Source organism: Narcine bancroftii, chromosome 8 (genome assembly GCF_036971445.1).
Source record: "Narcine bancroftii isolate sNarBan1 chromosome 8, sNarBan1.hap1, whole genome shotgun sequence".
In the NCBI taxonomy this organism is placed as follows: domain Eukaryota; kingdom Metazoa; phylum Chordata; class Chondrichthyes; order Torpediniformes; family Narcinidae; genus Narcine; species Narcine bancroftii.
Window position 1 is genome coordinate 131,511,053 of NC_091476.1, and position 27,684 is coordinate 131,538,736.

Here is a 27,684-nt window from a genome sequence, read left to right on the forward strand (position 1 = left end):
AATTGTCCCCACTTCTCAAACTTTCTCTTGCAACTCATTCAAAACAGCCACCTCTCTCTGCAATGCTGCCATTCATCACTTTTCAATCTTCTCCCTCTCACCATAGATCTATGCCCTATAGTTTTGGATTACCTCATCTTGAGAAAACATTAAGAGAATTCATCCTTGTACAACCCCCTTGTGATTTTATAAACCTCTACAAGGCTCCGATACTGAAGAAAGGTCCCAGTCTTTCCTTATAATTGAAGCCCTCCAGTCCCAGTAACATTCTCATTAATCTTTTGTGCACCCTTTTAAGCTTAATGACATCTCTGCTATAGGTGGGTGACCAAAACTACACATAATACTCCCAGTGTACTCACCGTCTTCTAGTGTATCATGGCATCCCTGCCCCATCAATGAAGGCAAACGTGCTAAACACTTTCAACGTGGCTACTTTCATGAAAGGAAACTTCATGTGCACATACCTGTCTTCATTGATGGGGTGGCAGTGGAGAGGGCAAATTCCTGGGAGTTCGTGTAATCTGAGGGTTGGACGTGGAGACAGCACAAATGTGAAGACCAATACTTTCTAAGACAGAGGAGATTTTGCACACAAAGTCGCTGTTGAAATTGTCGAAGCATTCTGTGGAAAGTATCCTGACTGGTTACCTCACAGCCTGCTTTGGAAACTTGCATGCCCATGATCACAAAAGACAACAGAAAAACTACTCAAGTCTGCCATGGACATCAATCTCCTGTCCACTGAAACCATCAATGTAATCTCTGCCTCAAAAGGGCTGCCATCATCATAAAGGGCCCCCAGTGCCTCCAGCACAACCTCTTCTCGATGCCCTGTTCAGACAGAAGGCTGAAGTTCTGCACCTCCAGGCTTAAGTTTTTATCCAACTGCCATCACCCTCCCCGTACTATCCCAACCATCAACTACTCCAGGACCAAAAGATCTGTGTGCGTGATTGAAATATCAACATTCTTTTTCTTTCACTAACAGGAACTGTGAATATTTATCGATACTCTTTTTATCTTACATTGTGGTAATTTTTTTTTAACCATTGCAGTCTACCAGTGTGTTCAAGTGAAGATTTGTGTCTGTACATTGTACACGTTCATGACGATAAATTAATTGCACATTAGACTTTAGAGAAGGAATTTTAGAGATTAGTGCGTTGGCAGTTGAAGACAGATGCCAGTGCATTGTGTTTAAACATGGCAAGTTCAAGAGTTAAGCAGTCACAATGGTTCACGATTAATTCTACTTTGGCAATTTTAATTTGGCAGAAGAGTGAATGACATGCTGCTTTTTTGTGGAGGAAATGATATGTAAATGAAGACTTTTTAAAAAACTTTTATAATTCAACTACAAAATGGGAAGTAAAACATGCAAGAATCTGCCAGCATCAAGTCTGTGAGAGTACACAAGCTAGTCCGTCTGTGTCAGATGTAAGTCAGTTCAGCAATCAGTAAAGGTGTGATTGTTGTAATCCAAACCAGAGGGGAAAAGAATGCATTCAATCCTCAAGCCAAGGTTCAGTGCAACATTTCTTCTTCTGGTAATTAAATAGACCAACCTAATCACTAGTCTTAGAAAATAGGCAAATGGTCTGTTTGAAATACACCCTAACGCCCTTTGGTGTGAGGTGACAATGTTTCATCAGAACTGGAACTGTGTATTAAAAGAGAAAGGAGAATAGGCCAAGAGAACAAAGGTCAGTGGAAGGACACATGACAGGGAGTATTAAATGACAAATTAGATGAAGGAGTGCAGAGATGGAGGCAGATTTGGAGAAATGTGAATGAGAGTTGAACAAATATCTGGAATATTGCAAGTTGTCTCCAACAATGATACCCCATCTGCTAGAAGTGTCTGTCACAGAATCCATAAACCTCTAACCAAAGACAAGCTCACTCTCGCAGATAGAGCAACTCACTTCATGAAACTGAAATCAATGCCTTGCAAAACACAATAGACATCAAGGAAAGCACGGTTGACATAGCAGTTAGCACAACGCCTTTACAGCGCCAGCAAACAGGTCTAGACCAGGGTTCAAATCCCGTGCAATCTGTAAGGACCTTTTACATTCTCCCCGTGTCTGCGTGGATTTTCTCCGAGGACTCCGGTTTCCTCCCACTGTTCAAAGAAAATGTACCAGAGCTGTAAGTAAATAGAATGTAAATTGGGCAGCACGGACTTATGGGCCAAAATGGCCTTTGCTGTATGTCTAAATTTAACCAGGGGAAAAAGATATTTTTGCTCGAGAACTAATTGTTTCCACAAAATGAACAGATGGGATATTCTCAGTGACCAGAGTTCAATTATTCTTGCATTGCACCGATGTGGCTCACTAAGTGTCTTCAGGAGATTATCAATCTTTAGAAGAGGTTGAAGCCCAGTTGGTGTAATCCACATCTCTCACTGATGCTTTAGACCAGCACTCTTGGCTCATGGATCACCAGATCCAAGTATGGTTGTGGTGCAGAACAAAGTGGAACAAGCAGTTAAGACAACATGGCAGTTAAGACAACATGGCAGGCAAAGATGTGGAATGTTTTCCTGTAACAGAGTTTATGAGTATCATGTGTGTGTAATTATTGTTCACTCACAGCATTTTCTGGACAAGTTTCCTTTGCTTTGACTGAGAAAAGTTGCTATGGCTTCTGCCTCACCTACTCCTTAAATGGTCTTTTATCCAAAATCACCTCCCTTGCAATATAACAAACTACTTCCTACAACTCTGAACAAGGACAGCAGCAGCTCCTGATACCAAAACTAAACTTTTGTTGTCAAAATTCCAACTTACCCAGAATGTATTTTTAAACATGCTTCAAAGACAGTCCTTCCCAGAGCTGCAGTGCCTTTCAGACATCCTTTAAAGTTCCTTCATTTAATTGGCAGTTTAAAAAAGCAGATTAAAAGCACTAACACAATTTGGAAAATGGCAACCGGTGTTAAAACTGTCAGCCAAAAAAAGGGTAAACTCCAAGTCCAAACATTGATATCTCAAGTCTGATGTGATTTGAACCATTAAAAATTACTGGCTTACAGATGGTAAGCAGCCCATTTCACCTATAGACATCACAGAAGACAACACAATGAACTCCAAAGGACTGACGAAGTGAATCTCAAGGCCACACACAGGTAAACCGCTGACAAGAACATAAGATTTCAGATTCTTTGGGCAAGATCTGGAGCCATCAACTCTGTTCACCTTTACCAATAGCATTCCACAGTAAATTGCCAAGAGAAAGCATGCAGCTTCTATAATTAGCCTCGTTATTGAAGGCATTTTTAAGCACAGAGATGATAGTGAAACATCCCATTAGACACCCATGTAGTGACATGTGCATTGAGTTCTGGAGCCAGGTGTATTTTACCAACAATTGCAGAAGCAGAGTTCCAGGTGGAGAAGCTAATGCTTCACACATTGAATGGGCCATAAGAGTCACATCATGTCCCCAGGCAGTCAGTGCCTTGCCTTCAGTTCTATGGTAATTTCCCACAGCCACTCCTCATTTCTCCCTTGTTGAAAGCATTCTGATAAAAGAATCTGACAATTGTGAACAGAAATCGGTCAACCTTTGACACTTTCTCTGCACGATTTCACAACTGAAGAGTAATCACCGCTCCACATGAACAGTAGACTCTTTGGAGGCATCAAGGTCAGTGCAGACAGGTTATGTTGAAGTGTCTGGTTCTGTACCATGTTCTTTAAGTGTTGACAATGAACACAGATGTGTTGTGTAAACTGTGAACTAATATTAATCCCCAACTCTTCATTCTAGTTCACTTCAAAATGACCAAGAAATGAATGATTACTGGAAGTCTACATTATACAGCTGAAGATCCAGCTGCGCTGGATGGGTCACGTCTCCAGAATGGAGGACCATCGCCTTCCCAAGATCCTGTTATATGGCGAGCTCTCCACTGGCCACCGTGACAGAGGTGCACCAAAGAAAAGGTACAAGGACTGCCTAAAGAAATCTCTTGGTGCCTGCCACATTGACCACCGCCAGTGGGCTGATAACGCCTCAAACCGTGCATCTTGGCGCCTCACAGTTTGGCGGGCAGCAACCTCCTTTGAAGAAGACCGCAGAGCCCACCTCACTGACAAAAGGCAAAGGAGGAAAAACCCAACACCCAACCCCAACCAACCAATTTTCCCCTGCAACCGCTGCAATCGTGTCTGCCTGTCCCACATCGGACTTGTCAGCCACAAACGAGCCTGCAGCTGACGTGGACATTACCCCTCCATAAATCTTCGTCCGCAAAGCCAAGCCAAAGAAGAAAGACATGTCCACAAATAACCCACAGACAATCGCAGAAGCATCAATTCCAGCAAGAGGGGTAATGTGCTGTCATGTTCTATGCAGGTAGAAGCCAATTAGCAGAAGGAACACTGTAGATTTAATGATGACATTCTGCCAGATAAATGGAGGGATAAACAACTGGACAGTGGCAGTCTGTAAAGAAGATTGTAAAGTGCTCGGAACAGAATGCAGCTCGATCTTAAAATTCAAGGGACAGAAATTAGACCATGTCCAGTGAAAGGAGAAATCCGGGAGAAGCCTCGTGATTTACATCAGTCTGCAAACCACGCGTCCGCTGGCAGGATGCTCAACAGCAACACTCTCAGGCCAGAGACAGTGTGGTCGGGGGTTAAATTCCCATTCCAGAGGCTGGCCCGAGCTGATGCCCCCGGCCATCACCTAGAGGAAGTAAAGCATTGTTGGAGGTGTCGTCTCAGAGAAAACTTTGATTGAGGCAGTTTGTTGTTCAACCATGTCCCACATCAAAGGAATGGTATTTACCTCTGTTCTAATACAGATGCTGCTTTCAAACTCCTAGAACAGTGACTGAACATCCAAAGCATTTTTGGTGCTAGTCATAAAAGAAAGGTGCTACAGAAATTCAGTTCTTTATTGTGACTCTCTTGCATCAAACCTTTTGTTCAAGCCATTCCACATGAAGGACAAGGGTGTAATGTAGCAGCTGTAACACCACCATTCTCGTCTCCACATAAACACACATCAAAGGGGAAAGACACCAAGCAGTTCAATGTTGTAAACGGCAGGGTTTTGAAGACAAGCTTCGCGCTTATTGCTCGGACCATCTGAACCCCCTCAATTAGATTAACGCCATGCAATTCACTTTTATTTATCTGCAGAAGAAAAATTTAAATCCCTGCGTTCCCATAGTAACCAGAAGAAAGTCGGCAAATGTCAGGCTACAGCTTGCCCACTGCTTTTGTATCAGACAGTTAAATTCCTGCACGCAATATCGCTCCTGACAAATCCCATTGCCCAGCCACCAGTGCAACAAAGACATTGCGGTTAATCATTCCAGTCTCCACTTAGAGGTAAAAGTCACATCCTAAATTAGAGGAAGTTATTACCTGGGAAAGTAATCTGTCAAGCTGGCACATCTCAGAAATAATTCCATCAGCAGTATATAAACATTCCTCAGGCTAAGCCCTCCTGTTGGGTGGTGAGGAAAGCTTATTTCATCTTTTCCTAAAGTTGTCACCACGATGCAAAGGATCCTAACTGGACTTATTATGTGCCTTTTGATCTACACCCTCCCTGGATCAAGAGCACAGCTCTGCTTCACTGATCAGGCAGATGTGTTGGATGACAAGGCTAAGCCCTCTTCAATCTCCAATCAATTCCAATTAACTGCTTATTTTGAACTCGCATATATACCCAATGTTGACCCTTGGAACTTTAAGCTGTCCATTCTCAAGCATTAATAAGTATTTCTGGCACTATTCAAATAGACCATGGAGCTGTGTTAAATTGTACTCTTAAACCTGTGTGGGGACTAGCTGCACATTTGGAGATCTCCCCAGTAAGTGGCTCTCACGATCAGTGAATATGAGCTAAGCCAAACTATTCTCCAGAGGTGAAGAGTGGATGAAAGTGCGACGGTTGACATGTTGGCCTGAATGAATAATTAAACTGCCTTGTGAAGATGGTTACTGCACTGAACAAACACTCTGTTACGACATCAGGCACACATACCTTCCAGACATTAGATGTCAAAGTATTTAGGCACTGTATAGTGGCCGCAAGCGATTTGCTGATCCAATATTTTCGTACATTTTCCTACAAGAGCCCATTCAGCCCATCGAATCTGTGTTGGCTCTCAGAGAAGGCCCATCAATCTCAGTCTCTACAATCTAATCTCTCTCAGTATAACCAGACCCAACATTTTCCTACAAGAGCCCATTCAGCCCATCAAATCTGTGTCAGCTCTCAGAGAAGGCCCATCAATCTCAGTCTCTGCAATCCAATCTCTCTCATACAACATTTTCCTACAAAAGCCCATTCAGCCCATCAAATCAGTGTTGGCTTTCAGAGAAGGCCCATCAATCTCAGTCTCTGCAATCTCTCAGTATAACCAGATTTAAATCACAACAATCCTGAGGTCAGGTCAGGCCCAGTTACACATTCGTCACAATATTCTGATAACAGGGTCTTCAACCTGAAATGTGAACTGCTCTCTCTCCACTGATGCTGCCCGACTTGCTGAGTGTTTCCAGCATTTTGATTGACAATGACAGATTATTGTCAATATACACATTTTATCACATACATCATATAACTAGTATTTTAAAATGACAGAGTCTTCTATGATTGTCCAAATTTCACCCACCCCTCTCAACTGCTAACATTTAAAGAATACAATTCTCCAAAAAAAAAGGGTTTGTGCTGCCTTCATTAAATCAGTCAGATCTTCAGGAATTCAACATTATTAACCTAACTACATTATTTAAACTTTTTTGGGGAAGTTAATTATATCCTTAAGCCAGTAAGAATCAAATAAAGTTGCCATATTTTAACAAACACGTCATATTTCTTTCTAAGATTTCTTTTCGAGTGGGCACAACTTGGCATTTCCAAATTCCAGCGAGTAATATGTAGGGGGAGTCGGACTTCCACGCAACAGCGTTAGATCCTCGGGTTGCCGCTAGCGCAATCCTCACAAACGGTATTTGATATTTTGATTGTTTTGTGGCAATACTAAAATACTTTCCTGCTGCAGCCGTGCAAGATGCACTGACTACAATTGTACACAATCACCACAACGTCAAGGCTGAAAAGACAATAAATACAAAAAGTTAGACAACAAGTATTCATTGTGCAGTTAGTGCAAGAAAAAAATTGATGCTTCAGGTGTCCAGACAGATCTTTTTGCTGGTCCCGAAGTTGTTTATGGCTAGGGTGAGTGATAGGGTAGTAAGGGGAGGTTAGATTTTTTTTAAAAATGAGCTTCATTTTTCCATCCATTGCCATTTTACTTTTGATTTCCATAAAAGCCCTGTTCTGCCTGCACAGCGTTGACCAAAATAGTTAATGTACTTCTCATAAAACAGACAGCAGCCATGGTCAGAAGACTCGCAACTGGGAATTAAAAAAAGACATCAAAATCTGCAATTGTGGGGGTGGGGAGGATGGCAGAATGTGAGACAAAATATCATTTTCGTCAAAACAAAATCAGTTACTGCTGGACACATATGAAGATGTTTGACTCTGCTGTTTTCTCCATGGGAATCCAAACTGCAGAACACTTCTGTCTGGCAGTATTAATGTGGCTTAATCCTTGTCAGCCTACAGTAGTGAAGCAGCGAGTACGACAACATCCATTAACTGGTGGGAAAGTACACTTTGCAGATACCAAAAACCACAAGGAACACAGAAAATGCTGCAAGTGGTGAACAGCGAAGTAAAAGGGGGAACAGCGTGATGGGAACAGACCCACCGTCAATGCTGGGCAACGTGGCAGAGCTTCAACACGATCAGGGAGCCAGAATAGTTCAGGTTCCATATTTAAAGGTATGAAAGGATTGGGTGGAAGAGTCGATCACTTTATGGATCTGCAGTGATGTAGACCAAGCCAAGTATGTCATACTGACAATAATGCATGTTCCTGAGACCAGCTTTCAACTGAGATTCAATTCATTGCCTTGTGAGGGATTCATCAGTGGCCTTCTGTTCTGGCTGCTGACGAGCTGCAAGGTATGGCAACCTGATGCCAGAGACTGGCTGAAGCTGCTGAAGGCACAACTGCAGATTGCTTTAATTAAGAAATGCACCGGACTCCAAAGATCACACGAGATACATGACCAGAGTAGCTAAGGCAATGAACCAAGACTAGTGGAGTGAATGCAAATCACAGATCAGTGGATTGTACAGATAATGGAGGATGAGGCGTAGATGGGAGTAAGTCAGGGAAAGGTTATGAAGGCAAGAGATCACCTACCATCTTGTTGAATGGCAGCAGGTTCCAGCAACCTAATGATATCCTCCTATTCGTTACACGAAGGTCTCTTTATACATTCACAGACATGTAACGGCAGTAGAGCGGGGATCTCAAAATGCAACAATCCATTCTGTCATTAAACTGCAGCAGGCTGTGTTTACATTTCTTGCAGGCCAATTATAATAGGCCTCAAAGGTGAACACTCGCAGATTTGTTAGCATCTGACTGTTAATAAATTCACAAATCAAATTTACTCTGCATGCACAGGAAGAGAATTTGAGTCAACGATCAGGAAAGAAGGTTCAGTGGTGTTCAATTATATATTTGGCAGTGTCTTTCCTCCTGATTGCCTTTAAAAAGTCAGCTAACCAACACCCTCAGTGTGCACAAACCAATAGATCACACTGTGCCCACAGAAAGCAAAACCAAAGAATCTGTTAGTTGGACATATACCATCCCACAGAGTCTGTAACAGACTATCTACCATAGCTGATTATTCCAAGTATTGAAGGACTCTGTTCGAAATAAAGCTGGGTGCAACATTTTCATTCTTTACTTCCATTTAATTGTGTGAGCCAAGACATTTAACGTTTATCTTGAGGGGAAAAAGTATGATTAATGATGTTGATACAATGCTGTTATACACCACTGGTGAGCCAGCAAGAAAATTAGATTCCAGATTTGGCATTTCAGGAATATCCTTACAAGATCTGTGAATTGTGCGGACAGCAAGCACCTTGGGGACTGCATCGGTTCCGTTACAGCCAGTAATTGGAATAGTTACTCACAATGCATCTTGCAGACATCCCTGGGGTGGACAACAAGGGGAGAAAGTTACTTGAGATAAATGAGGAACAAGGATATAACAGAGAGTGAATGCATTGTCCATGCAAAAAGTCACATCTTTCCCACCAAGAGGAGCTTCAGTGGATGATTTTTAAACTTAATCATTGAACATTAAAACAGAGTTCAGGTCCTTCAGCCCATAATGTTGTGCAGACCTATGTAAGCCTACTCAACAATCTAATTTTTCCCTACCTCAACAACCATAACCTTATTTTACCATCCACGTTCCCATCCAAATGTCTTTAGAATGTCCCAACTGCACCAACCTCCACCACCATCCTTGCCAATACATTCCAGGCACCCACCATTTTGAGTTAAAAGAAACATCCGACATCTCTCCAGAACTTTCCTCCACTCACCTCAAACTGGTGTCCTCTGGTATTTGGTGGGACATTGTAATCAGTGTTACTCTCAATACCTATGTCTATCTTCTACCAATTCCTGTACAAGTGGTATTCAAACGACAACCCCTTTGGTGGGTTTGGAGTCATCACTGACCGGACAAACACAAAAACATGAAAGTCTGCAGACACCATGGTTGAAGTAATAACACAATGCTGGAGAAATTCAGCTAATCAGTGTACTTTATTTTGCAAAGATAAAGATCTTTATTACCATTGACCAGATTGGGGTAAGATAAAGATTCCATGAAATTCTTTAACTTTTGTCTATCATGAGGAAGTCTACTTCCCCTCACAGAAATGTCCCCTTCGAGCCTTGTTGCTCTAGCCACTAAGCTATCAGAGATGTTAGATTTCTTTGTGTGGAAAAACCCAGATGTATTTTTTCAACAATCCAGTAGTGACCACCAATGTTTAAAATTCTAATTTATTTGATAACCAAATTTTTAAGTTGCTCAGCTAGCATGATGTGATTACAACTCATCTCTGGATACTGCTCCAGTAAATTAATCATATATCAAGCCTGTCAATCAGCACAATTCAGAGAGAGTGAGATTAGCGCAAAATGTGCAAATGTTTCAATGTGCAGAGAATGGGCTGGAGAGAAGGGATAATAGCCCTGAAGCCAATACAGTGCCCACCTGCAGCAAATCCACAATCGCATCAACCCTGGCAGGGCCAAGTGCACAGCCCTTGCAATGACCCTAGCAGGGCCAGGCGCAGAAAGTCAGATACACATGGTGGTGAGTTCAGAGGGGTCAGGATTTGTGACGACACTTTGGAGCTGTGACGATTACTGAAAACCTAGGATCAAGAGAGCTCACAATGACATTCACAACAGGAGGGTTTGCAATTGGAATTGGAACAGAAACTTCATCTCCTCATGGTTTGCCTTGAGCCAAGTATAGAACAGATTGAAGATCTTGTGTTCCTTGCACACTGATTACAATACTCTGAGGGATTGGAGACTCATTGTCCCAGGAGTGAAGAACAAGAATCGAGGGAATTGGATCCAGTGGATCAGAGACAAGAGCTATGTTTCATCAGCTTCTAGACAATGTTACGCCTGTATGTCCTATTCACATATGAGATTGTCTGAGGAACGTTGGAGATGTTGAGCAGCTTCTGACATAGAAACATATGGTTAACATTACAGGTTGGTGATTTTCCATCAGAATGGAGTAATGTATATCTCTCCTTCAATAGAGATACTGTCTGAACTAAAGCGATGTTCATATTTCACAACATTTTGGAGGGAGAATTTTAGAGCCGAGGTTGCTAGCATGACAACTGAGGTTTATTTTGTGGAGACTAGGAATCAAACTTTTTTTTTAAAACAGTGTTACAATGTCCAATGCCTTAACTAAACCCAATTCACAGATGTATGAAGAGTAGCCAAAAGGAAGTTGGCTCCTTTTGAAAATATGCAGGCAGCACAAATGTTGGGTGACAGTGGACGGAACCTTCTCCATTCTTTGTACCTGCCTGACTGTGCGCAATCCTTCTCTCTCAGATGTTGTAGATCATTCTCCAGCTGAGAGGCCAATCTCTCCTTTCCCCAAGTTCCACATTGTTGTCCATGGATAGTCTTTAGAAATCCCTCAATGACAAAAGATCTTGAATTTAACTCGAGGTCAGAAGAAAATAAAAGTTCAATATTTCTCAGCGTGAACGAAGCAAGCAACATAATTGTGGAGTCAGCTTCAACAGGCAGTGCAGGGGTTACAAGTGAGCTGTGAAAGTGCAGGAAGATGGCTTTAAGTTTTGCCTGTAGCACTATACTGATCTGGTGCCTGACCCAACATCATTTAATTACTGTACACATCTCAAATTGATCCTCAATTTTTCATTGTGACATATTCAATTATCAGTCCCATGACCAACTGACACCCCATTTAAATATGTTCACCTTTCACTCCATATTTTTTTTTACTGAAAGAGGCCCGATTCTTCATAACATGTTTTACAAAGTCAGACCATTTTCATTTTGTGTTTCACAGAACACCACAAGTCTGCACTGATCACATTTAATCACCTTCTGGAATAAAAGAGCCCATCTCCTAAGTCTACAAGAAATAAAGGTTGGTGAGGATCCAGTGGATTTCCTACTGAAGACATCAGATTCTGTAATGGTACACCAGAATCTCTGCCCAACCCAAGCTAACAACAAGGCTTGTGCACTGACCAATTGAGAGAATCACCACACTTGAAACACCAATTTAAAGACTAACCAAGCAATTGAATGTTGAGCATCTACAAAGGCAATCTTTCTGCTTTGAACATTTCCAATCGCAGCTTGTTAAATGTCAATGGTTCGGAGGATAAATTTAAATAAAAGCAAGTGATAGGGAACTAATCTCAATCAAGGTAGCAGGTTGGATGGACCTGTGTAAGGTAATGGATGAGGTATGCAGAGAAATAGAACAGCTCCGAATGCACATGTCCAGAGACTTGGGCAAACTGGGCTTCAAAGGCAGAGACAGGTACTGTCCACGTGGAATATGCTTATGAAGGAGTCATATGAGGAGATCTCAGCAGAAGGTGGAAGCACACAGTAACTATAAACCATTTCCGTGCACTGGGAGAAAACAAGAGGTTTGAGGCACTGCTTCCACAAATATCTGTGCAATTCTCCCAAAGCATTTTAGAGTCTAGAGTGAAAAAGACCCTGAGGCACAACTTCCCATGCTGCCCAAAATGCTATACCCTTGCTTATTGGAGGGGAAAATGATGGGGTAGATTCGAGTTTTAAGAATCTAAGCTTCGTCAATATTGAATGTTTACTTCAGTTTCTGAAAATTGGTTTTACTGATTTTACTGACTCGATTTGGAATTATTATCGAAACATCTCATTCTCTCAATTTATCAGACCCAAGTCCTACATTTCACAAATGCCTTCTAGCATTTAAGCATTCCACAGCAACAGATTATTCGTACTCATGAAGAACAAAGGGATCTCCAATGAGTTGTGTCTGCCCAAGTTGCAGTAACTGAGCTATAATGATGTTATCTGTCCAGTTACTCACACACCATTCCAAACCATAACCGCCCTTTGTTACAGGTTTGTTGCTATGCATTCTACATAGAACAGAAATGAGGAGTTGGTCGTTCCACCTTGCACCGTCAATGAGCACTATCTGTGGCTGATTATCCACGTTCAATCCCATCACTGTTGATTTCTTCAGTTATAACTATAACCAACTACAACTGTACAATCATAACTATAACCACCACCTTAAATTTAGTCAGTTACAGCACAGAAACAGCCTTTAACCTACTGTGCCCTATTTTTTATTACCCACCTATGTGGGGATGGCATGGTTAGCATAGCAGTTAGCACAATGTGGGTACAATGCCAGTGATCGGGACTGGGGTTCAAATTCTGCGCTGTCTCCCCATGTCGGCGTGAATTTTCACCAGGTGCTCCAGTTACCTCCCACCATTTGAAACATAGCAGTTGCTGTAGGTCAATTGGGCAGATAGGCTCATGAACCTAAATGGTCTGTATATCTAAATTTTTTTAAATTTATTCCTGTCTGCGTACATGAGGGCTATAGATTTCCCTATCTTGTCTATTTAGGTGTCATACAAAATGACTTGCAAATGTCACAAAGGCATTCAATTCCACCATGCTCAGATAGTAAAGCTCTTACATCCCTTTAACTCTCCTACACGTCACTCTAAACCAATGGTTTTCAAACTTTTTCTTTCCACTCACATACCACCGTAAGTTCAGATACTCCCCCGACTTATGACCGTAATTGGGACTGAAGGATCTTGAAATAGATGCGTCAGAATTTTGCACGTGTGTGTGAAATACTGAAGTCTTATGGCAAACATTTTAAATCAAATCATTTTATCATCACAGATTTGATGATAACAACGTAAAAATTCCTGAATTTGTCGATCAACCTCAGTCAATCTTTCCACATTCTGGTCAATGATTACCTTTTAGTCGGCGTCCTGGGCTCCAGGAGTCTGTCGGCTGGGCGTGGCCATCTTGATTTTTATGTGCATGTGTGAGGCTTCAGTGGGCGCGTGCATGATGGGTTCGTGTATTGGATTTTGATTGGTGCCTGTGCGGAGGGGTCACATATTGGATATTATTTGGCGTATACTGAAGAGTTAAGTGCCCTGATGTCAAATTCACGCCCTTATCTCACACATGCCAATCAAACTCTGGTACGCAAACCCAACGCACATGCACCAACTGAACTCCAATAGGCAAAATGAGCCAACTGAAGACTCGCGCATACCCACAGTGATCAAGATGGCCTTGCCCAGCCTACAGATCCGGGACACCCACAAACAAGTACACACATTTTGGCTCTTACATGCCTTGTATCCCTGTTAATAGTTTGTCGAATACAACATAAACCATGTATTGTTTTATTTCATATATATTTTTAAATCAGATGGACGCAAGTTGGAGAGTACCTATAATCCTATGTCATAAGTGCTCTATGATTAGTAAGGGATTACTTAAGGTAATATGTGAGAGGGAAGAAAAAGTTTGAAAAGCACTCCACTAAACACAGGCCATCTTGTGTTTAATATTCCCCACCTTCAGTAAAATATTTTGACTATCTATGGCTCTTATAATTTTAGCATGTCTTGTAACATCTCCTTTTGAAAGTCTCAAAAGGTTCCAAGTCCAAGACTTGAGCAATCCTAGGGTGGGACTGGCACTGGGGAAGCAAGAGCTGGAACAGTAACTCTCAAGGCCAACAGTCTAACAGCTCTCTCCACAGTAAGACTGCAGAAACTGAAGAGCAAACTGATCCTGGGAATTCAAAACTGCAAATGTTTTCCTCATCTTGTTAGTACGGTTCAGAAAACTTTGTTGCATTGCAGAAAAATGTTTTCAGTACACCAATAACAGCCTCAGATGAGCTATTTAATCCAGAGACAGCTCAAATCCCACAGCAGCTGGGGAACCTAAATTCAAGCAATAAATATAGATTTGAAAAAGAATAACAGGTTTTCAATAACACTGACAAAGCGGTGACACTGAAACAATCCGTACTGTGAAACCCCATCTGCCTCTCAAACCTCTTTTAGTGAAGGATGACACTTACCTTTCCTGAGTCTGGCCACCGTGCACCTCCACACTCCCCAGCATGAGGATTCTCAACTACCTCCCAGCACTGGATTGACAATGCCAGCAAAATGTTCGAGTCCGAGTTAACACCAAGGTGAGGAACCTAGGTTTCAGCAACTGAATCTCAATTTCTTGATCTGCAGATTGTAGTTTGTGAGGATAGGTGACAACACCTCATCCACAATAATCCTGAACATTGAATGGTACCCTACATGGCTGTGTACTGAGCCTATTAGCATACTTCCTGTACACTGATAACTGCGTGGCCAAATACTGCTCCAGCTCCAGGTGACACAACTGTTGCAGGAGATCTCAAACAACCAGAGTACAGGAAGGAGACAGAATCCGGTGGGATGGTCAACAAAATGAAGGAAACAGTGCCCTTGTATATACCAATAGCACTGGGGTGGAGAGGCTCAAGTTCTTTGGCGTAGGTATCACCAGAAAAGTGTATGGTGTAACCATAAGGAAGCACACCAACGTCTACCAGAGCCTGTGGAAAAGTTGTGGCAATATAGAATGTTGCCTCGGAATGCAATATACCACAACACACAACCAGGCAAATTAAACAGTAAGTATTCACTAGTTGTTCCCAACAAATTCCTTAAGAGGCAAGTTTATTCTTCATCTCCAATTTGTAGGAAATGATTTGTGAATTCTGTGAGGCAAACTTTCATTACCCCAAAGACTAACACACGGGTTGCCTGTGTAACATCACAGCCAATGGCAAAATTGGCCAGGCCGAAGCTCAACTTTTCCATATGTTCCCCACCACCAGAAACCCAAGGTCACTGTGGGTTCAGCAAGGAGTTTCCAGGATCAACAAGCACTCAGCATGGAATGTTCAGCCTTCGAGGATGGAGCATTGCCGAGGTCCTATGGCCAGTGTGAAAAGGTTTTTTTAAAAAAAAGTTCCATTATTGTCATAATACATTTCAAATGCAACATACGTAAAATTATTTTGTAGCTCTGAAGAATGGTGGAGCACATTGATAAAAGGCACAGCAAAGTCAAGAAAACAGATGTAATTTGAATGAATTCAAGGTGCCATTGGCTGCTCAATCAGAAGGGTTGGAGGAAATGAACTTCAATGGAAAGTGGCCGAGTTAAGTGTCCATCTGTCACTAGTTGTATCATGATGCTGGGGTGACTCTGCTTTACACTGGGTTCTGGTGCTCATGCCTGATAATGAAGGCTTTTGTTCATGTCAATAAAAGAGCAGATGTCTAGGGTAGGGGAGACTGGTGACCGGCAGACAGTAGCACGTACTTTCCAAATTGCCCACAGGCAGTCACTTCCTGAAACAACCTCTGGCTGTGAGTTTTTACAATAAATCGGACCAACCTCAACATGAACCCAGTCCCATCCAGGATGTTGACAGCCACAAATATCTGCCAGCACACAGCCCACAAGTCAGCTTTGTTCCTCTCCTATGTTCCAAACCAGTGCCAATAAACTTCACTGTTGACCTTTCAAACAAAAACCCTGACATTCAACCATAACCCTTCATCAGTAAGGAGCTGGGACAGCACTGCTTTCATTTTTTTTTCCTCTTACAAACCAACGCTGGTATTCCAAACCAAATTCTTGCCTTGAGGAGGGCAGAAATGAAGAGAGTTTATTGTTTATATATAACACGTACAATGTACAGATGCAGGAGCTGGAGTTTATTGGGTACATAACACAACACTGGAGGAAAAAAGATAATAAAGAGAAATATTCACAGAATATGCTGTCTTTAATGGTCTTATGGTAGTGTTGTGGTTGAGTGATGTGGAGAGGTTGAGAACTGTTGGGATAGCACAGAAACAGGCCAGTACAGCCCACCTAGTTCACGATTACAGTGATATCTATTGACGTTGATCCCAAAGCCTACATTAGGCATGCACCCCACTACTCCTTTCGTATCAGAGTCGATTACTGCTGCAAGCCAACCAGTTAATTCCACGGTCCCGACATGTCTGTCCGCGGACTGGTGTGCTGCCAAACTGAGGCCCTCCCCCCCCCCATACATTGGAGGAATAACACCTTACATTCCATCTCAGTGGCCTCCAACTAGACAGCAATTTCAGTTAACCCCCCTACCCATGTCTCTGTTTCTGTGACCCTGTCTCCTTTTCTCTATGTCCCCACCCTATTCCCTTCCTTCCATTAGAGAGCTACCATCTGTCCTCTCCCCATTACTTCTCAACTATTTTCTCTTCTACCTTCCTACCTGGAGCACCTCACCTGTTAGTCTGTGCTCTTCCCCCCTTCCTCTGTTTTTTTTTAATACAAACGACCATATTTTTACAGATTCCTGGCAAAAGGACCATGCCCAAAACTTTGGTTACCTTTTACTTCCTATGGCTGATGCGTGACTGCTGAGTTTCTTCAATGTTAACGTACTGCAACTGTCCAATTTCATCTTGTGCCTGCTTCTTTCTACCTACTTCTCTGGCAACTCATTCCAGATAAACATGTCACCCTTAGACATGTGCAGTACCTTGGCTTCTGCAGCCCTTGGTGGAAACAGGTCCCTCAGAGTGATTTCGCCTTTACCTCACTCCAGATAAGCACATCACCCTTGGACACATGCAGTAGCTTGGTTTCTGCAGCAGTAGGTGGAAGCCTGTCCTGCAGAGTGTCCTTCAGCTCACACTAGATAAGTCCGTCACCCTTGGACACATGCAGTAGCTGGAAATTTCTCCTCACCTCTCTATGAATGCCATCAATTTCATATCAAGTAAAACACAAAAGTCTGCAGAGGCAGTGATTGATGGTTTCATATCATCCAGTCATGTTGTGCCCCATCATTACAGATACCAGCCTTTTAGTTTCTGATTTACCCTCCTAAATCGCCATGGGTGAGAATTCAGAAATAAATCTTGTCCAGAACACATGCTAGTCCACTAATTAACCAGAACTACCATAATCTTTGTTAAACATGCAAGAGCAGCAAATTCTGTCAAATCCCATACACTGACTTGCAGAATTATGAACAAATAGTGTAGAGAACTTCCACATTTAGAAATGTATTTGGTGCACTTAATCTGTCCAATTACAGGTGGGATAGCCATACATGGCAAAGGATTGCACTGACCAGCAACACAGGCAGCATCAGCAGAACACAGGGTTACTGGGCGTATGCAAGCACTCAGCATCTGTTCCAATCCTGTGGTGTTGTCATGGGTTATCAACATGCACCACAGAAGCAGCACATCAGAGTCAGTCCTTTGACAGACATCTTGTTCTTCTCAGGAACGAAGTTATCCTCAAGCCCAGGGAGTGCTAGTGAAGAGGAACAGTCACCGTCATCACAGCAAGCTGACATAATGGGTCAAAACCAACACCTTCCACTAACCTGCTGTTGAATACATCATCCCTGCAGTTCCCATGACTCCACAATCACACTGCAGTCGTGAATTTCATGGTTACACATCCACCAGTCAGAAAGCGAGGCTGCAATAAGAGTTAATTCAGCGCCCATCCTAGGGGAATAAGATGAATTGGTAATCTGTGAACAGCGAGGTAGCTCTGAGCTCACACCATTGAGCTAAATGCTACCAGGTTGACCAGTACACTTGGTCACACAACATGCAAACTCCTGGAGGAACTCACTGGGTCAAAATATCAGTGGGAGGAAACGAGAGACCACATTGAAAGCCAGAACCATTACAGTACGAGTCCATAACATTGACACTGATGCTGCAGGACCCACTGAGTTCCTCCAGTACATTGTGTGTAGCTTCAGGTTCCAGCATCTGTGGTCTCCACTTGTGTGGATGAAGACGGGGCAGGTAAGGCACTTGGTCCCAAAGAGGACAAACCCTTCTACATGTTCAGCAGAATGAATAGAGTGAAAACTACTTTTAGCACATAGGTGGGGGAACTTGTCGATGACACCATGGTTGTCCGCAAAATCACAGATGCCAATGATGTAGCATTCAGAGGCAAGATAGATCAGCTAGTTGAGCAGTGTCACAATGACATTGCACTCAACTGTAGCAAAACTAAGGAACTAATTGTGAACTTCAGGAAGGGGAAAATGAGAGAACATGAACGTCCTCATCAAAGGGTCAGTGGTAGAGAGGGTAATTAACTTCAAATTCCTGGGTGATAACATCTCTGAAGATCTGTCCTGGGGCCATCATGTCAATGTAATCGGGAAGGCTCACTAGTGGCTATATTTTATGAGGAGTTTGAGGAGATTTGGTACATCACCAAAGATGCTTGAAATTTTCTACAGGTCTACCGTGAAGAGCATTCTGACTGGTTGCATCAGTGTCTGGTTTGGAGGTGCCAATAAAAGGACAGAAAAAAGGTTATAGAGGACTACGCTGGGACTCAACACTCCTCTCTGCAATTGGATCCTGGCTTCCTAACAGAAAGGCCTCAATTTGTCCGGGTTGGTAGCAGAATGTCACACACCATCACACTTCAGGACTGTGTGCTCAGCCAGCTCCGGTTCATATTACTGACCCACGACTGCATCGTCAGATTCAGCTCCAACAACGTCATCAAGTTTGCAGATGACACAACAGTAGTTGACAATGGTGAGTCGCATTACAAAGAGGTGGAAAGTCTCATGTAATGGTGCAAGAGAACAACCTGAATATCAACGTGGACAAAATGAAGGAGATGATAGTGGTTTTCAGAAGGATCAGGAATGACCACCCTCCACTATACATTAACAACTCTGTAGTAAAGAGTGGAGAACACCAAGTTCCTTGACGTTTACTTAACTAGTGATCTATGATGGCAAGGCTACCATCCACCATTATGTCATCCTCCTATAGGAGCTCTTATCGAGAGCATCCTGACTGGCTACATCATCGTATGGTGTGGTTGTTGCAGAGAAATGGATCAGAGATCAATCCACAGGATCATAAGAGTGGCAAAGATGATCACTGGAGTCTCCCTCCCCCTCATCGACATGATCTACCAGAATTGTTGACTGAAAAGGGCGTAAAAATCATTGAAGACCCCTTCCATCCTGGGGGGGGGTGAGGGGGGGTGGGGGGGTGAGGGGGGGTGGGGGGGTGAGGGGGGGTGGGGGGGTGAGGGGGGGTGGGGGGGTGAGGGGGGGTGGGGGGGGTGAGGGGGGGTGGGGGGGTGAGGGGGGGTGGGGGGGTGAGGGGGGGTGGGGGGGTGAGGGGGTGAGGGGGGGTGGGGGGGGTGAGGGGGGGTGGGGGGGTGAGGGGGGGTGGGGGGGTGAGGGGGGGGTGGGGGGGTGAGGGGGGGTGGGGGGGTGAGGGGGGGTGGGGGGGGTGAGGGGGGGTGGGGGGGTGAGGGGGGGTGGGGGGGTGAGGGGGGGTGAAGGGGGGTGGGGGGTGATGGGGGGTGGGGGGGTGATGGGGGGTGGGGGGGTGAAGGGGGGTGGGGGGGTGAAGGGGGGTGGGGGGGTGAAGGGGGGTGGGGGGGTGAAGGGGGGTGGGGGGGTGAAGGGGGGTGGGGGGGTGAAGGGGGGTGGGGGGGGTGAAGGGGGGTGGGGGGGTGAAGGGGGGTGGGGGGGTGAAGGGGGGTGGGGGGGTGAAGGGGGGTGGGGGGGTGAAGGGGGGTGGGGGGGTGAAGGGGGGTGGGGGGGTGAAGGGGGGTGGGGGGGTGAAGGGGGGTGGGGGGGTGAAGGGGGGTGAAGGGGGGTGAAGGGGGGTGAAGGGGGGTGAAGGGGGGTGAAGGGGGGTGAAGGGGGGTGAAGGGGGGTGAAGGGGGGTGAAGGGGGGTGAAGGGGGGTGAAGGGGGGTGAAGGGGGGTGAAGGGGGGTGAAGGGGGGTGAAGGGGGGTGAAGGGGGGTGAAGGGGGGTGAAGGGGGGTGAAGGGGGGTGAAGGGGGGTGAAGGGGGGTGAAGGGGGGTGAAGGGGGGTGAAGGGGGGTGAAGGGGGGTGAAGGGGGGTGAAGGGGGGTGAAGGGGGGTGAAGGGGGGTGAAGGGGGGTGAAGGGGGGTGAAGGGGGGTGAAGGGGGGTGAAGGGGGGTGAAGGGGGGTGAAGGGGGGTGGGGGGGGTGAAGGGGGGTGGGGGGGTGAAGGGGGGTGGGGGGGTGAAGGGGGGTGGGGGGGTGAAGGGGGGTGGGGGGGTGAAGGGGGGTGGGGGGGTGAAGGGGGGTGGGGGGGTGAAGGGGGGTGGGGGGGTGAAGGGGGGTGGGGGGGTGAAGGGGGGTGGGGGGGTGAAGGGGGGTGGGGGGGTGAAGGGGGGTGGGGGGGTGAAGGGGGGTGGGGGGGTGAAGGGGGGTGGGGGGGTGAAGGGGGGTGGGGGGGTGAAGGGGGGTGGGGGGGTGAAGGGGGGGTGGGGGGGTGAAGGGGGGTGGGGGGGTGAAGGGGGGTGGGGGGGTGAAGGGGGGTGGGGGGGTGAAGGGGGGTGGGGGGGTGAAGGGGGTGGGGGGTGAAGGGGGGGTGGGGGTGAAGGGGGGTGGGGGGTGAAGGGGGGTGGGGGGGGTGAAGGGGGGTGGGGGGGTGAAGGGGGGTGGGGGGGTGAAGGGGGGTGGGGGGGTGAAGGGGGGTGGGGGGGTGAGGGGGTGAGGGGGTGGGGGGGTGAAGGGGGGTGGGGGGGTGAAGGGGGGTGGGGGGGTGAAGGGGGGTGGGGGGTGAAGGGGGGTGGGGGTGAAGGGGGGTGGGGGTGAAGGGGGGTGAAGGGGGGTGAAGGGGGGTGAAGGGGGGTGAAGGGGGGTGAAGGGGGGTGAAGGGGGTGAAGGGGGGTGAAGGGGGGTGAAGGGGGGTGAAGGGGGGTGAAGGGGGGTGAAGGGGGGTGAAGGGGGGTGAAGGGGGGTGAAGGGGGGTGAAGGGGGGTGAAGGGGGGTGAAGGGGGGTGAAGGGGGGTGAAGGGGGGTGAAGGGGGGTGGGGGGGGTAAGGGGGGTGGGGGGGTGAAGGGGGGTGGGGGGGTGAAGGGGGGTGGGGGGGTGATGGGGGGTGGGGGGGGTGAAGGGGGGTGGGGGGGGTGAAGGGGGTGGGGGGGTGAAGGGGGGTGGGGGGGTGAAGGGGGGTGGGGGGGTGGGGGGGTGAAGGGGGTGGGGGGGTGAAGGGGGGTGGGGGGGTGAAGGGGGGTGGGGGGGTGAAGGGGGGTGGGGGGTGAAGGGGGGTGGGGGGGTGAAGGGGGGTGGGGGGGGTGAAGGGGGTGGGGGGGTGAAGGGGGGTGGGGGGGTGAAGGGGGGTGGGGGGTGAGGGGGGGGGGGGGTGAAGGGGGGTGGGGGGGTGAAGGGGGTGGGGGGGTGAAGGGGGTGGGGGGGTGAAGGGGGTGGGGGGGTGAAGGGGGGTGGGGGGGTGAAGGGGGGTGGGGGGTGAAGGGGGGTGGGGGGTGAAGGGGGGTGGGGGGTGAAGGGGGGTGGGGGGTGAAGGGGGGTGGGGGTGAAGGGGGGTGGGGGGGTGAAGGGGGGTGGGGGGGTGAAGGGGGGTGGGGGGGTGAAGGGGGGTGGGGGGGGTGAAGGGGGGTGGGGGGGTGAAGGGGGGTGGGGGGGTGAAGGGGGGTGGGGGGGTGAAGGGGGGTGGGGGGTGAAGGGGGGTGGGGGGGTGAGGGGGGTGGGGGGGTGAAGGGGGGTGGGGGGGTGAAGGGGGGTGGGGGGGTGAAGGGGGGTGGGGGGGTGAAGGGGGGTGGGGGGGTGAAGGGGGGTGGGGGGGTGAAGGGGGGTGGGGGGGTGAAGGGGGGTGGGGGGGTGAAGGGGGGTGGGGGGTGAAGGGGGGTGGGGGGGTGAAGGGGGGTGGGGGGGTGAAGGGGGGTGGGGGGGTGAAGGGGGGTGGGGGGGTGAAGGGGGGTGGGGGGGTGAAGGGGGGTGGGGGGGGTGAAGGGGGGTGGGGGGGTGAAGGGGGGTGGGGGGGTGAAGGGGGGTGGGGGGGGTGAAGGGGGGTGGGGGGGTGAAGGGGGGTGGGGGGGTGAAGGGGGGGTGGGGGGGTGAAGGGGGGTGGGGGGGTGAAGGGGGGTGGGGGGGTGAAGGGGGGTGGGGGGGTGAAGGGGGGTGGGGGGGTGAAGGGGGGGTGGGGGGGTGAAGGGGGGTGGGGGGGTGAAGGGGGGTGGGGGGGTGAAGGGGGGTGGGGGGGGTGAAGGGGGGTGGGGGGTGAGGGGGGTGGGGGGTGAAGGGGGTGGGGGGGTGAAGGGGGGTGGGGGGGTGAAGGGGGGTGGGGGGTGAAGGGGGGTGGGGGGTGAAGGGGGGTGGGGGGGTGAAGGGGGGTGGGGGGGTGAAGGGGGGTGGGGGGGTGAAGGGGGGTGGGGGGGTGAAGGGGGGGTGGGGGGGTGAAGGGGGGGTGGGGGGTGAAGGGGGGGTGGGGGGTGAAGGGGGGTGGGGGGGTGAAGGGGGGTGGGGGGTGAAGGGGGGTGGGGGGTGAAGGGGGGTGGGGGGTGAAGGGGGTGGGGGGGGTGAAGGGGGTGGGGGGGTGAAGGGGGTGGGGGGGTGAAGGGGGTGGGGGGGTGAAGGGGGTGGGGGGGTGAAGGGTGGGGGGGGTGAAGGGGTGGGGGGGTGAAGGGGGGTGGGGGGGTGAAGGGGGTGGGGGGGTGAAGGGGGTGGGGGGGTGAAGGGGGTGGGGGGAGGGGGGTGAAGGGGGTGGGGGGGTAAGGGGGTGGGGGGTGAAGGGGGTGGGGGGGTGAAGGGGGTGGGGGGAGGGGGGTGAAGGGGGTGGGGGGGTGAAGGGGGTGGGGGAAGGGGGTGGGGGAAGGGGGTGGGGGGAAGGGGGTGGGGGGAAGGGGGTGGGGGAAGGGGGTGGGGGGAAGGGGTGGGGGGAAGGGGGTGGGGGAAGGGGGTGGGGGGAAGGGGGTGGGGGGAAGGGGGTGGGGGGAAGGGGGTGGGGGGAAGGGGGTGGGGGGAAGGGGGTGGGGGGAAGGGGGTGGGGGAAGGGGGTGGGGGAAGGGGGGTGGGGGGAAGGGGGTGGGGGGGAGGGGTGGGGGGAGGGGGTGGGGGGAAGGGGGTGGGGGGAAGGGGGTGGGGGGAAGGGGGTGGGGGGAAGGGGAGGGGGTGGGGGGGGAAGGGGGTGGGGGGAAGGGGGTGGGGGGAAGGGGGTGGGGGGAAGGGGGTGGGGGGAAGGGGTGGGGGGAAGGGGGTGGGGGGAAGGGGGTGGGGGGAAGGGGGTGGGGGGAAGGGGTGGGGGGAAGGGGGTGGGGGGAAGGGGGTGGGGGGAAGGGGGTGGGGGAAGGGGGTGGGGGGAAGGGGGTGGGGGGAAGGGGGTGGGGGAAGGGGGTGGGGGAAGGGGGTGGGGGGAAGGGGGTGGGGGGAAGGGGGTGGGGGGAAGGGGGTGGGGGGAAGGGGGTGGGGGAAGGGGTGGGGGGAAGGGGTGGGGGGAAGGGGGTGGGGGGAAGGGGGTGGGGGGAAGGGGGTGGGGGGAAGGGGGTGGGGGAAGGGGGTGGGGGAAGGGGGTGGGGGGAAGGGGGTGGGGGGAAGGGGGTGGGGGGAAGGGGGTGGGGGGAAGGGGGTGGGGGGAAGGGGGTGGGGGGAAGGGGGTGGGGGGAAGGGGGTGGGGGGAAGGGGGTGGGGGAAGGGGTGGGGGGAAGGGGGTGGGGGGAAGGGGGTGGGGGGAAGGGGGTGGGGGGGAAGGGGGTGGGGGGAAGGGGGTGGGGGAAGGGGGTGGGGGGAAGGGGGTGGGGGGAAGGGGGTGGGGGGAAGGGGGTGGGGGGAAGGGGGTGGGGGGAAGGGGGTGGGGGGAAGGGGGTGGGGGAAGGGGGTGGGGGGAAGGGGGTGGGGGGAAGGGGGTGGGGGGAAGGGGGGTGGGGGGAAGGGGGTGGGGGGAAGGGGGTGGGGGAAGGGGGTGGGGGGGAAGGGGGTGGGGGGAAGGGGGTGGGGGGAAGGGGTGGGGGGGAAGGGGGTGGGGGAAGGGGGTGGGGGAAGGGGGTGGGGGGGAAGGGGGTGGGGGGAGGGGGTGGGGGGAAGGGGGGTGGGGGGGGGGTGGGGGGGGTGGGGGGAAGGGGGTGGGGGGAAGGGGTGGGGGAAGGGGGTGGGGGGGAAGGGGGTGGGGGGAAGGGGGTGGGGGGAAGGGGGGTGGGGGGAAGGGGGTGGGGGGAAGGGGTGGGGGGAAGGGGGTGGGGGAAGGGGGTGGGGGGAAGGGGGTGGGGGGAAGGGGGTGGGGGAAGGGGGTGGGGGGAAGGGGGTGGGGGGAAGGGGGTGGGGGGAAGGGGGTGGGGGAGGGGTGGGGGAAGGGGGGGGGGAAGGGGGTGGGGGGGGGGGGTGGGGGGGGGGGGTGGGGAGGGGGTGGGGGAGGGGGTGGGGGAGGGGGGTGGGGGAGGGGGTGGGGGAGGGGGTGGGGGAGGGGGTGGGGGAGGGGGTGGGGGAGGGGGTGGGGGAGGGGGGTGGGGGGAGGGGGTGGGGGAGGGGGTGGGGGAGGGGTGGGGGAGGGGGTGGGGGAGGGGGTGGGGGAGGGGGTGGGGGAGGGGGTGGGGGAGGGGGGTGGGGGAGGGGGTGGGGGGAGGGGGTGGGGGAGGGGGTGGGGGAGGGGGTGGGGGAGGGGGTGGGGGTGGGGGTGGGGGAGGGGGTGGGGGAGGGGGTGGGGGAGGGGGTAGGGATGGGGTAGGGATGGGGTAGGGATGGGGTAGGGATGGGGTAGGGATGGGGTAGGGATGGGGTAGGGATGGGGTAGGGATGGGGTAGGGATGGGGTAGGGATGGGGTAGGATGGGGTAGGGATGGGTAGGGATAGGGTAGGGATAGGGTAGGGATAGGGTAGGGATAGGGTAGGGATAGGGTAGGGATAGGGTAGGGATAGGGTAGGGATAGGGTAGGGATAGGGTAGGGATAGGGGGATGGGCCAGCCAACTCTCTCTGGGGATGTCTTATTCAGGCCAAAGACTGCAGGCCCTGCAGCCGTTGCTCTCCAAGCATACTGCACTGGGAGCTCAGCCAAGTACTGTCCTGCACTGGCAAGCAGATTTGTTTCAAACCAGACCAAGGGCAAACGCCAAATTAGATTATTATTTACTCTGTTGCAGGAAGTGGTACAAGAAGCAACTAAACCAGAACTATTTCTCACATTAAAAACCAGGTTGTTCTCAATGTAAAATTGTAATTCCATCAATGTGCAGTTAAACATATTTACACAATGATGAAATTCTGCAGACTAACAGCAAGCTGATGGAATGCCACATTCAGGCGGAACCGAACTTTCTCATACTCAGTGGACAAGCATTTCTGGCTCTGCCTTGGCAAAGAACCACTGCTACAGTGGTAGGTTAGCAGCAAATGGACAACCCCATCCTGGAGTGGTGCAGAGAATTCTCCATCTTTGCCATGCACGTGACCAAAGTAATCTGCTCCCCCACACCATCTCCTTCTGCACAACTACAGGAGCACCACAAAATCTCACCAGCATTCCTAACCGAGTAACGTCCACACCTCTCCCCTGCTCGAGCAACCTCAGGTCATACAAACCACCTATACCTTTCCCCAGCACAAATCACCTCGGGATGTACAATCTATTCCCCTCCCCAGCACAAGCCACCTCGTGATGTACAAACCATCTACACCCATCCATCAGAAATGTGCAGTTATCAGAAAATCAGAATGAGCTGAATCAATTTTTAAGTAAAATAACTCATTTTGGTTCTTGAAGTGTTAAAATAAAGGATCTGAAACCTTTGAGCTGATCCTAGAGGTGATGACTGAAATCTCCAAGCACAGACCTAGTCTCGCAGTCTGGGAAGCTAATGAATGGGACACTACTACCACCAGCTGTATTTGTACAGCACCTGGTGCAGCCATCATAGGGCAGTAACAGATAACATCTATGCAAACCTCCAAGAGGTGAGCAGGGAGACCATCAGTTTAGATTGCAAGAGAAGGTAACAACAATCAAAGGTCAGCAATCGAATTCACACTCAGAACAAAGTGGGGAGACGAGGGGGAACACATGTCAGATGGTTGAAACCATGAGGAGGCGCTCTGCAGAAGAAGAGCTGAACAGGGACAAAATGAGACGAGGCTACAGTGATGGGAGCAGGCACCCTACATGTGACATGGTTAAAGAGAGTAAATTTTAGAGTTAAACACAACAGCAAGGTCGTGAGCAGTCAGGCTCAGGCTGACCATTACCCAAGAGAGGATCGTGTAGGCGGCTGGAGACCAGAATCTGCACTTCCTTCAGCTTCACTGACATCAGTCAGAGAATTTTCAACAGTTATAGCATCAAGGGACACAAAGGAGTCTCAATTCGCATGACAAACATCAAATTATGAATGAGCTGTGCATAAAGCCACATCATTGCTAAAGAGCACACTTTTTGTAAAGACCATAGGAAAAATATGGCCACTGTTTTTCCAAAAAATGTGCGTTACAACTTTATAAAAAGTCACAATAAAACCACAGATATCGGACAACTGAGAATTTCATAAAGGTCTCAAATTGACCTTGCAGTGGAATTCAAACCACACATGACTACAACATGTAAGCAGCTTCAGCCCAAAACCACAAAAGGATGTTTTAATTCTTTCACCATCTTTAATGGAGCAGCAGAAAACTTGATTGCTACAATAAACACTACACATGTCGGATGTAGAATATCTTTTCACCAGGGTCTCTGGTGTCAGCGAACAAGGATAAAAAGGCCTTGCATCTATAGATTACTTAAAAGTCTGATTCGCCTGCCATGTGGTGCTCTATGGACAGGTTTATATGCAGACGCCAACCAGAGGCAACCTGAAGCAAGCAGTCCTTGTGAACAACCAACCCATCTGCAAAAGGCACTCCCTCTCCACCAAGTGAGACTAGGAATTTATACTGCCTTGACAAGCTCCGGTCTCAACTCAACCTGGAAAAACAGACAAACTATTTAAACAATACTTATCCGGCCATCCCAGGTAATGGACTAAAGTTTGTGCCTAGTCAGGCCCCTCTTTAAACCTTCCCACTGATTACATGGTCTTTCCCCCAAATCTTCACCAAAGCTCTGTATCAGATCATCTTTCATTCCTAGGTAGGCAGAGAAGTGACCCATCCTGATATCAGAAAGCCATCATCTTAACCCCTAGCATCAGCCATCTGAATCCCTCCACAGAAGCTCTCTACCTCCACTGAAGTTCTCCTGTTGGCAGTTTCTGTATACCAACTCCATCACTCTCACCAATTGTCCAAAAGCAAAGTGGCCTATCTGCAGAGGAGGGCATTGAATTGGTTTATCTGCAGAGGAGGGCATTGAATTGGA

At 49.9% G+C, this 27,684-nt stretch overlaps 1 protein-coding gene across 12 annotated transcripts in view; it reads right to left on the reverse strand.

The window, feature by feature from the left end:
- Window positions 1-27,684, reverse strand: part of cadm1a (cell adhesion molecule 1a) — a 338,433-nt gene that overhangs the window by 264,510 nt on the left and 46,239 nt on the right. For 6 of the 12 annotated variants that reach the window (XM_069894896.1, XM_069894893.1, XM_069894891.1 and 3 more), the window contains exon 1: window positions 10,990-11,316. The exons of 4 other annotated variants lie outside the window; for them this stretch is intronic. In XM_069894896.1, coding sequence (XP_069750997.1) covers window positions 10,990-11,191 — 202 coding nt within the window. In that variant the 5' untranslated portion in view covers window positions 11,192-11,316. Of the gene's footprint in view, window positions 1-8,257; window positions 8,341-10,989; window positions 11,317-27,684 lie in introns of those variants that run through there. 2 more of the 12 variants (XM_069894895.1, XM_069894900.1) reach the window with 2 other exon arrangements.